Genomic DNA, 12,133 nt, shown 5'->3' on the forward strand with positions numbered 1-12,133 from the left:
TCGTCGTTCCGTTTTCCTATATCCTGTAACTTGACATTTTCTGAAAAATATCACATCTATTGCAAAAGTCGATATTTGAGCTTTGCGGAAGTTCGTTTAGAATCATTTGAAGTTTGAATCTATAGTAATTCAAAGTAGCAGTTGTTACTAGGAGAAATTATTCATTCGATTTTTTAATACAAATCGGTATGGCGATGTACATACATACTTGTACATACATATGTTTCTACATGCACATAATTATTCATCACCAGAGCTATTTACTGTTTCTATCTCCAAACTGCGGAACAAGCAACTGACGGTGTCGTACAATTATCCAATTAGTTGTTGTAATAAACAGATTGATTCAATTTTGTAACTATTTTTTATCGTTATATCTTTGAAATTGGAATATTCAATATCCTGCAAATGGTTGAAAGTCTGCCTTATGTATAGATCAGTGTGTGAGTTATCTTCAAATAGTTACGTTGAAACATGTTCTCGGGTATAGCAGAGTGATGTCGAAAGTTAATGGAATCAGTCAATACATTCCCTAGCCTCATTATAGCCAGCACAATGGTTTTCGACTAGCAACCTTATTTCAAACGGTTCATATCGGTCAACAAGCTGTATAAATTATGAGAGTATATAATGTTCGAGCTCATTCAAACTTAGCCCTCTTACTTGATATGAATTAAAAATTGTCTTCCCACTACTTGAAGGGAATCAAATATATCCAATAATATATTATATGTACATATGTATCAAGATAATTAAGATAATGTGCTACAGAACAGGTCAAAGATGAAACGCTTGGCAAAGCGATGAACGACAACGGCAACAACAACAAATACTTACTTCCAGACCCAAACTTTCAATGCAGTACACACGTGCCAATTAAACCAGGTCAGATGTCTGTCATCGATCACCGTATAACTAAGATTTATCCATATGAGAAAACTTTATTGCATAGTCTTTTTACGTAGCGTTCTTTTTCGATAATTTTTAAACTTGGAAATTCTTTTTATGAACTTCGAAAAGCCTAAGTTGACCCCAGCAAAGTAAAACGAATGTATCGCTGTTAATTTTATTTGATTTATTTTATGTAAAAGTATATATGTAAGTATGTATTAAAATAAATTATTTTGCAAATGTTAGGGATTTCTAGTTCCGCAGGCTGTGATGATGGTTCCATCGGAGGTGAGTATTTGAATCTTTGGTCACCACATTGTTCGTATCTAGAAAGAGCTTAACGTGTTTAGGTAATGCGACAATATCGTTCTTGTTGCGGAAACGTACCAACACAATAGCGTAAAACGCCCCAATCGCAGATCCCGCAAGTACATCCGTTGTATGGTGCTGGTTATCGGAGATACGTGTTAACCCCGTATACCAAGCGAACATAAGAAGTAAAAATTGAATGAAGTGCTTCACCATTTTGCACCGTTCCCAAGTCATACGTTTTTCTAAATAAACCTATCAACATACATAAAGATACAAATATCATAAGGAACTCAATTTTACCGCCGATGCATTTTACCGTAATGTATACCATAGCGAAGCAGGCGAAGCTCGAATGACCGCTGGGAAAAGATAAGCTCATTTGCTTAAGCATACGGGGCGTGGCATTGCCAGTGCAAATGAATTCCTCAATATAACGGTCAGCATTTACACTGTCATTGCAAGTACTACCATCCGTCATGGCGGGTTGACAAACCTGACAATAAAAGCATAGGCATACCAATAAGTCACTTGAATGAATTGTTAATTTTTATTAGATTATAAGAGACAATTAGTAATTGTTTTTATACTCTTGCAACTAGCTATAGTTTGAATAAAACTTTAGACATTTTGATGAAACTTGGTATGCGAGTTTCTTAATAAAAAAAAAAAAAAAAAAATACGAGTTCGCTGATGGGCCTAATCGAACCACTGCCACGCCCACAAATCGTCGTTAACCGAAAACCTTTACTAAGCACTAAATTAAAATATAAAACTGTAATTTGCTACAAGTAATCGCAGTAGCAACTGTGGACAGGACATTTTTTAAAAGTAGGCGTGTACCCGCCCTCTTATAAGTTCAATGTACATATCTCCAAAACTACTATAGCTATGACAACCAGATTTACTGAGCGCAAATATTATATACATAACTCTTACCGGACTTGTGTATGATATGATTATCTTTATATATAAAAATTACGTGCCCCGTTGTTTATCCGCGATGGACTCCTAAACTACTGAACCGATTTTAGCAAAATTTAGCACACTATGTAACGTTTGAAGCAACTTGGAAGATAGGATAGTCAAAGCTATTTATAAATAAGAAATACAGCGAAAGCTTCTTTTAAGAGAACATATCCCTTAACATATTGAGAGGTCTTGGTAAACTTAACCAAGTTTCCTTCTTTCGGTAAAAAATCTTTTTTAACTAGATCTGACAGATGCTATTAACCCAACTGTTAAAATATTTATTAGTGTGAACATATCAAAATTAAATCTCAAGAATAATTCCCTGGATTCTTATACCAACAAAAACGTTTTCACCTTTATTCGTAAATGAAAATTTGTCTGTATTAAATAGTTTATTATATGAATAATAGTGTGAAATGTAACCAAAGCAACGCGTGGCCGGAACCACTAGTGTATATATAAAATTGCTTAGATCCCAACCCTTAAGGTATTTACGATATTTCCCCAGCGTTGCTTTTTGCAAGTTGCAAGAGTATAAAATGTTCGGTTGCACCCGAACATAACCTTTTCTTACTTGTAAAAATACTCTCGTTTTTTTGCATAGAAAAGTAAACAGCGTTCTGTAAAGTTAAAATCTATGTACATAAGCTGAATTAATATTGATTCTAGTATTTTGGCTACATTTCTGTGGACTTCTGGACCTCACTTACTCTTCTAGGTATGTATTCTCCAACATTTTTTGTAAACTATGTAGAGATTTTGTTCCATTATTCAACCAAATCCTTATTTAGGTCGTCATTGCTTGAAATTCCCTTCTGCATGATTTTTCGGTCAAGGTGCTCCTACAGATGCTCGATAGGATTAATGTCTGGGGCCTGTAGAGGGATATCCACATTTTTGGTGTTCGATATAACAGCCACTCACTAACAATTTAGGACTTGTGTTTAGGATCATTGTCCTGTTGAAAGATCCAGTATCCTGATAGGACTAATTTTTCAATGCTTTGAGCAACGTTATTTTTTAAAATGTTGAAATAATCCAATTTTTTAATCGTGGATTCGTGAATAGTGAAGCCTTTATTTTTGGATCAACAAATTTTAGTAGGTTTTTTCGATTCAAATATTTTGAATTTGCTTTCTTCCGTATAAAAAATGTTTTCTCAGAAGTTTTCAGCCTGATTTGTATTCTTTTTCTGCAAACTCAAAGTACACGTGCTCTTAATTGTACTGATGCTTACTGACTTACCCGAAGTCTCCGCTATATCTTTTGAACCTGGATTTGTTTTTAATTTCGGTACTATTTATTGCGCTTCAGTGTCAGTAAGGCGCTCTGGTCGGCCCTTTCGTGACAAACTTTTAACAGTCTTATGTTTACCATGTTTATCAATAATTTTTTTTTTTTGTTGTGTAGTAGTGTTTTCCAACTATTTCACTGATCGCGCAAAAATTTACCTTTCTTATGCAAATCTAATATCTTTTACTACACTTGAATAGTAACGGTTTCCAAAGGATATTTGGCGCTTCGCCGAAATAGCTATTAAAAACAAACAACGGTTATTGCCACCGTTTACTTTTTTTGACCCGAAAAACGAGAGCATTTTTAGTTTAAGTGAATTATTTTTGGTTGTGTTTAGTTTTTATCTATTATTAATGCTAAGTTAAACTCTTATATAATAAGCCTTGAATTCTATAATAAAACTTTTTATTATTGTATTAAAAACTGCGTTGTAATAAACACTTTAATATTGATAGAATTGCTATTAACTGTATATTCAGTTGAAATTAGGAAGAAAGAGACAAACTAAGTACTACTAATAGAGGAAACCGCAAATTTTTGCCTGGTCCGAGCAAAGCTAAGTGCGCTGCTGGGAATATGTGGTAGTCATGAAAATGATATAACGTGCATTTATAGAAATTGTGTTTTGTACATACATACATAGATACAGTAGTAATACTTATACATATGTACATATATAAGAAATTTATGTAGTACTTCTATTTGAATATACATATGCTATTATGTTCACTGAAACCTTGAAAAATTCCGCTTCATTTGAAAATTAAGCGCGACGCAACTTATACGTACTGCAAAGAAATGTGGCCGTAAACGTCCAATTGAATACTTAGCAATATCCATAGTCAATTGACCCACTCCGGATCCAAAAATTAATAGTCCAATTTTTTTGTAACTCTCCACGATCCAGTCAGCGATTTCCAACCCACAAAAAAAGTAACGCTGGAAGGTCACATTACAGAGTCCATGGGTTCTATTGTAGTGGGAGAGAAAAAACTCGACTGTGGTGATCTAAAATAAAAAGTTATTACTATAATTTATGTGAATATATGTTTTCAATGAGACATTTTTTGACGGCGCCACATGCTTTATATCGATCGTCATGCTTTAAATTCTAATTTTATATTAATAATTCCCAATGGCAGAGAATGTTAATTAACCTTTATATAGAAGTACCATATTTCATTTAAATTCTTAGAAGTATACTATACTCGTCTATAAATACAAACGGCCTTTTCGAGCACAACTTCATATGTGGGTATTAAGCACGTCTAAAAACTAAAAACAAACACGTATGGAAGAGCTAAGGTCGGGTAAAACCGAAAATTTTATAGTCTGGAAACTTGCAAGAATCAAAGCTAGGAAAATGCTTTAAGGTTTATGTGTGTCTAAGCAATTCTCTATATTGCATACTCTATATAATTCATACACTGACCGACATATTCGGTACAAGGTTTGTTTGAAAAACGAAAATTATTATACATACATATGTACTATATGGGAGATGAGGTACTATCGACCAGATTTTATCTATTTTTCCCAATACAACCTACTATTAACACGCAACATACTCGAAATCCAATCATATGGAGCAAAGTCAGTCGAATGTTCGAAAATATGTCGTCACCTGAAATGCAAAATAACGTATCATCAAAAAATTCGAAATTGAGTGTCTTATTGATTACGCTTTACTACTTCAAATTATAGACATAATATTACATATGTTCAACAGTTTTAGGTAATGCGATCAGATATAAATCAGTGTTAACCAATATTAAAATTTTGTTTCACTCATGGTCCATTTTATTTCGTGTTGCATTCATGCCACTGTAAATTTCCGAAAATGTTGTTACGTTATTTTGCATTTCAGGTGACTATATATAAAAGAAAGTCGTGTTAGTTACACCATTTATAACTCAAGAACGGTTTAACGCATTTGACTGAAAATTGGTAGGGAGGTGGTGTAGAACCAGGAAAAAAATAACAAAAACAATACAAAAACCTCACATCTATATATATAAAAGAAAGTTGTGTTAGTTACACCTATTTCAAGAACGGCTGAACCGATTTGACTGAAAAAATAATAATTGCAAAATTCATGTTTGTAGGTATCATTTGAATATATGCGTACAATTTTAATTAGATCCTTCCTCAAAAATAGTACTAAGTTGCTAAGTATTTGGAATAGTAGAAAAGATGCAACCGTATAGACGTTGAGTATGCACGTGCATCAAAAAAGACTGATTTTATAACCTTTCCAGCCGCCTTTTTCGTCTTTCCACGCCTGAGAATCGGTTCATCATGTGCAGTCCAGTAGAATGACTGTTTCTATCAGTAACGCAAAAATTTGGCTTTATTCCGATTAGAGAGCACTTAAACACTTCTCAGAATCAGTTACTCGTTGTTTTTGTTGGATTATGACCTTGCGAGGCATCTACTTTGCTCATTTCGCCTGAGAAGCGTGGACGGTTCGTCTAGTCTTCTATAATGGGGTAGCTTGCTTTAGAAGCTTCAAAAATCGATTTTTTTTGCTTATATCTCTCTAAAAATTATCTAAGAATATGTCCCCAAAATTATAGATGAGAATTCGTAATATTGTCAAAGATAGAAGGGAAATAGTGGCAGAGCGTCTGGCAGATGTTATATGTATACAAGTATGAGCGCTTGCGCAGAAAGCGAAAACTTTACGCGCGATTTCTCGGTTTCTCATTTTTACGTAATGAAACTAACCGAATCTATTTCCCTACTGTGTAATTTAATAACATGCCAAATATCATTGTAACTCATTTACAATTAAATAATCTGTACGTACAATTTTTTGAAATAAAAATTTTTCAAAACCTAAAAGTATTGAACCCTTGCAAATTGCGAGAGTATGAAATGTTCGGTTACACCCGAACTAAGCATTTCCTTACTTATTTTATTCGGTTTTAATAATTATTTCAATACTTTCGGGTTTTTCTAAAAGTAAAAATAATCCTCTAACTAACCAAATAAGTATGTATGTATGTATGTACATACATACGTGAGTTATAGACTTAGTTTATGTGTTTGTGTACTTACTAATGATATTGGAATTACGAAACACATCAGAAATAGCATCCAATTGTCCACAGTATTTTTTTTGAATGGATGTTTCAAAGATTTATCGCCACAGAAAAATCCGCGTTTATATGGTGTGCCCCAAAGATGAAATGCCAACACTGGTAATGCAACTATGTAGAAATATGATTTTTTTTTTATTTCGATTTTAAGCCAGATTTTAGACAAGTTCATACAATATAGTGTTATACACTAAGCTTCTTGTTATTTTCGTTAATTATTCCTCTGTTATTTCCACACATATTGTTTACGAATAAAAGTTTTTGAAATAATGCAAACTTCAAGCGCCAAAGAAACGTATGAGTTCGCAAAGTTGGAAGAATATTGCTCTTAAAGTTCAGTCGTAATTATCTTAAATTTTAGTAGTAAATTAAAATAGGGTGATGATATCAACTGGGCATGATCAAAAAAAAAAACACTCTTTTGGCCAGAAAATGTGTATTAATTGACCCTACCATAAACAATCAATTTTTATTGGCTCCTGTACACTAGTTGCCTTTCGATGTGGTTCCGTGGTTAATGTGGATTAACTCCGCTACTGACGAACTTAATTAAATTTTGTTAAGTTTGTTTAAAGTTGTTATTACGTAAACTATTGATGATGTGCACAAACTGATATTGCAGGTCGTCCTGTGACTTATCGTGGAATACAGACAGACATTAGTTGGACTAGTAACCATTCAATATTGCATCAAAATTTCATTGTAGAAACTTCTTTCACGATGAATTTCATACAATTTGCCCATCGCTATACAAAATGCTCGAATGGTCGAGAGAAATGTTAAAAACTCCTAATGGCCCTTTGAAACCCGTATTTGATAACGTGACAAATGATGAATCGTGGACTTATACGTACATATGAACCAGAAAGTAAACAGCAGTCGATTGTACGGGTGTATCAAAATGAGACAAAACCAACAAAAGTAGTTCGGAAATCTTCCAATGAAATGGTTACCTGTTTTCTTGAAAATTTCTGAGAAGTACACAATAATTTTTTGCCAGTTGTCTTTCAAAAAATCTGGATAACTTACCGCCGAAGACGGATCACTCTTCATCAACACAATGCTAGCTCTCACTCATCGATTGAAACTGCATTTTTGGGCACTCAAAACATCGATGTGATGAATCATCTACCGTAGAGTCCGTACTTTGGACCGAATGACTTCTATTTATTCCTATAAAAATTAAACTAAGAAGAGCCGGTTGACACGTTCAAACGGCATATTTTTGATATACCTCAATCATGCGAAAGTGTATAGATCTTATCTCGTAATATTTTGAAAAAAAAAGTGATTTTCGATGTTTAATATTTGTTTTTGTTTTCTAATCCCGAAATATATAACCAACCTATGTACCTATCTATATGTGAGCACACAGAGGTTAATATCCACATGCATAATACGAGGGTTGCCTTTATATTCCGGGATTTAAGAACAGCAATAAACGTTAAGCGGGATATTCACATGGAGACTTGTGTGCATACCGTGTCACAAGTCAGTTCACTTTGCACTTATGCTACACGTTGTTCAGACATCATTTTGTTGTAATCGTTGAAGTGAACCGACATGACCTCAGAAGAGGAAATTTTAGCGCTACTTGTAATTGCGGTGTGCGCAGAAAATGAGAAAATGTTGTTGCCACTTCGTGTTTCCTAAGGATGTCTAGATGGTGAAAGTACATAAGTGGTGCTCATATATGCACCAGCACCTGACATTTCAGATTTTTTACTTTTGCACAATTCTCAATTATAGGAATTTTGCATGCCATTAAGGGGGGAGCATTCTTTAGAGGCTTCGTAAAATCGAGTTTTTTGAGAATTTCTTTATATATTTAAACATCCTCCGAATTTTTTGATATTCTGCCGTTGGGAAGCAATTGGCAGATGCATATCGCATGTGCATTTTTATTTTAATAACGTATCTCCTAGAAAATTCCAACAAAAGTGTAAAATTCTACTTTTTTTTAATTGAAAAAAGTGGTTTCTGACCAAAAAAATAATTTACTTTATATTATTTAAAAATATGTTCAAACTTGAATTTTCTTGGTGTTTTTTAGTTTTAAAATTAAGCAAAATCGTAAAAATGCCTAATGTGACTGATGTGCGCAGAATCTTTCGTCACAAAATTTTAACAAGAATGTGATCAGTCTGTACACCGCTCTATACACGTTGCTATCCGTCGCAACAACGAACAGAAACATTGAAACATTTCAATTTTGTTCATATTTGTATGCATACTTAGAATTTGGTATATAATATATACACAATGCGACGGTAGGCAATACTTGATTTGTAGCACAAACTTATCTTCTAGTGTATATCCTGCTTTAATAAAAAGGTTTAAATATTCTCCTTTAAGATCAGTGCCGGCCAGAGACAATTTATAGCCCTGAGCAAGTGAAAAATTCTCCGCCCCTTGTAAACCTATTTTGCTCACCAATAAAATTTAACAATTTTATAATTTTTAAAAATTATTCAGGCCATTTTATTAAAAAGCTCTCATATTCCAGGTAAAACGTAATTATTTAAAAAATTAGTAGTATACGTAGTATAATAAAAACAAGTTAAGAATAATTATTTTCCAATGGAATGTGAATTTTATTTTAATGTTGGCCTCTTGGTTTATTTTTTCCGTATGGTAATAAAAAGAAGTCATGCGGTGCCAAGTGAAAACTATGCGGAGGATGAATCATTAAATCGATGTTTTGAGTGCTCAAAATACCGTTGTTTCACTCGATAAGTGAAAGTTAGTTTTATTATGATGAAGAGTGATCCGTCTTCAGCTGTTGGTTTTGCTGATTTCTTGAAAGACAACTGGCAAGCAAATTGTTGTGTACCACTAATAATTTACTGTTCTGCGTTAATCAGTTGTATGGTTGCGATAAGTCCAGTTTTTCCAAAAAAACGAGGAATCGAGGAATGTCTCGTCTGGACACACCCCTATAATCGACAGCTATTTACTTTCGGCCTATGCTTATATGCTTAATTCTACAATTCATCAGGTGTTGCGTTATAATATATACATATGTATAGGTGTTATAAACGTGTTTCGAAGCACCGCTATAGCATTTGTTTAACACTTTTCGCTCAATCAATGCACCCGACCCACTTTTTTGAGCGATTGACAAATTGTAAGGGAACATGACGATCTTGCAATATCAGTTTGCGCACAGCATCAATAGTTTACGTAATACTGATTTTGGACGTCACCATCATCACCAAAAAACTAAATTTTATATTAAAATAAAATTTTGACATTCTGTCGATTATTTGTCGTCAAAATACATATCTCATATACAACCTATTATTCAGATCTTTTAAATTTCGCGTTAAAAATTGCAGGCTCGAAACCAGTTTTACACACATACATACACAGATAATACTATTACTCTACTACTACCATCTATATGATTTCTATTAAGTATTAAAAAAATATAGAATATTTGTAAAGCAACTCGTGTTAGTATACAAAAAAATAATCATAAAGCATTTCGTGTGTTAATTAAGCATTGCATTTTGAACCGTTTTTATACAATAAAGCCTTAAATTTACACAAAAAAAAAACGGCGGAAGCAAAGTTTCAGACCTAATATATATATATATATATATGTATGTATGTATATATATATATGCATAATTATTACTCACCACAACCCAGAATGAGGAAGTCCGAAATAATGCGACAGCAAATTATACTTATACCTTTTTTAGAATCAATATTTTCTGCATTTACTGGCTCACTCGGAGCATTATCGCTCCCATTTAAGTAATCATTAAACGGCACAGACACGTTATTATTGTTGTTTTTATATTGAGAGTTACTGATTGTAATTGGCAATGGTTTTGTCGAAAAATTGTTTTTGGTTGGCGCCGGTGCAAAAGTCACAGTGGTTTGTACCACACCTACCTGGGAAGTCGGAGACGACGGCTCACTGTTACTGCTTAAGCTATCCAGGCGTTGTAATAACGCGGCGTCTGATAAGCTTGTCGGTCTTAAACTACTCATGTTATTTTCTTGAATCAACAGATCTCTCTCAATAGACCTTGGTTAGACTTATACTATGCTAGAAGGCGCTAAATTTCATTTGATATTTGACAAATTAACCGTTAGATGAGCTTTATATGTTTATTCGACCGTCCTACAATAATTATTATAATCGGCATATCGAGAAAACCATTGTGATGTGAATAGTTTTAATTTTGGACAGTAGCTTTAATTTAATTTAAATTTATGATTATGTTTCGTTTAAGGTTTTACACTATTGCGTAAACAAACATACAGAAACTTGTATGCGGCTGGAAATAAATTTAAAACTCAGCAAGGCGTTGATAGGTCAATAAACTTTTTGAATTCATGAAGCAATAATTTGGGGAGAGTTATTTGTTTTCACTACCTCAATCTAGAAAAATCAAGCACTCGAAATTTTGCACCTTTGAACAAAAAAATATTTTCTAATGTGCGTAAATATTTATTTTGGATTAACACACTCCATTATTTATACATATATACACATATGTGCAACCAAACTGTGGCAGGAAGTATTTCGAAGCAGCCTGTGGTCATTAGTTGTTTTTGCTGTTATTATTTGCTTATGGAGTTATCTACCGATATCAAGAAGGAATAAACGTACAAACGTATGACTGTATGTAAATATAAACAAAACATATGCACAATTTTAATTTTTTTTTTTTAATTTTTAAAACGAATTCATATTTCACTCAGGTGGTGCTGGCACGAATAAAAAAATAKAATTATTTTCAGATGATGGAAAATTGTACGATGCTTGTTCTAAGTTTCTGTTTTCACATTGCTTCGTCTTAATTTTCAGATAAATATATTTTTTTCGTACGCATTCAAAATACTACAAACCAGAACTGTAGAGACACAAGAGACATGAACAAACCGTAATGCCACAAAGCAAAATAACAACTGCTATTCGGCAACCACAAAATTAAAATTCATTAAGAATATTTATGTTCTGACTGCACGATCAGTCTCTGGGATTGTTGCCACAGATCTTTCTGCAACATGCTCTCCACAGCAAATGTTGACAGCACACTCTTTTTGTTGCCAACCTGCTCCAGTTGGTGTCTGAGCACTGACTCAAACAAGTCGTTGTACTCGTACGTTACAATAACATATTGTATGTTCTTTATAAGAATCAAAGAAATTAAACATTGGAATGCTACGACATTTTTAATTACTCCCCAACAATACCCATTTATTTGAACAAATTTTGCGACAGATATATTACGGCACAGTGTATATGGATATGTTATTCGATCTAGTCACAAGTGTAAAAATTATTCATAGAAGTGAAACATTTCGTCTCTTAGAATTGCGTTCTGGGCAGAGCTTAATGACTTGCAGTCTGGCCGGATTAATATATGGTGGTGATCACAGTATTTCGCTACCTAATTATGCCGGGATGACACACGGCGAAAATGGGTGATGTCATAATAAAGAATATTCCTCTCCTGTCTCCTTTAAATTGGTATAGGAGGAGTAATTTGAGATGATCCCTCTTTACGATGGTCATCTTTGACCGCGTATCCTCAGAGAAGCAT

General features: G+C 33.5%; 1 protein-coding gene across 7 annotated transcripts; it reads right to left on the reverse strand.

Moving 5' to 3' along the window:
- Positions 1-1,060: 1,060 nt before the first annotated feature.
- LOC108965023 (putative phosphatidate phosphatase) lies at positions 1,061-11,488 on the reverse strand. 7 transcript variants are annotated; one of them, XM_018927176.1, is made up of 7 exons: positions 11,436-11,488; positions 10,214-10,965; positions 6,529-6,680; positions 4,258-4,476; positions 1,520-1,696; positions 1,279-1,455; positions 1,061-1,227 (listed from the first exon to the last, which is right to left on the reverse strand). In XM_018927176.1, the coding sequence occupies exons 2-7, from the start codon at positions 10,569-10,571 to the stop codon at positions 1,144-1,146; spliced, it is 1,167 nt and encodes a 388-aa protein (XP_018782721.1). In that variant the 5' UTR covers positions 10,572-10,965; positions 11,436-11,488; the 3' UTR covers positions 1,061-1,143. The 7 variants fall into 7 exon arrangements, with proteins under 7 accessions (XP_018782721.1, XP_018782720.1, XP_018782719.1 ...); XM_018927175.1 differs by having other exon boundaries at positions 10,214-11,167; positions 11,436-11,475; XM_018927174.1 differs by having other exon boundaries at positions 10,214-11,206; positions 11,436-11,470.
- Positions 11,489-12,133: the final 645 nt, after the last annotated feature.

This window comes from Bactrocera latifrons, unplaced genomic scaffold, assembly GCF_001853355.1.
Source record: "Bactrocera latifrons isolate USDA-ARS-PBARC rearing strain unplaced genomic scaffold, ASM185335v1 scaffold_131, whole genome shotgun sequence".
NCBI lineage: Eukaryota > Metazoa > Arthropoda > Insecta > Diptera > Tephritidae > Bactrocera > Bactrocera latifrons.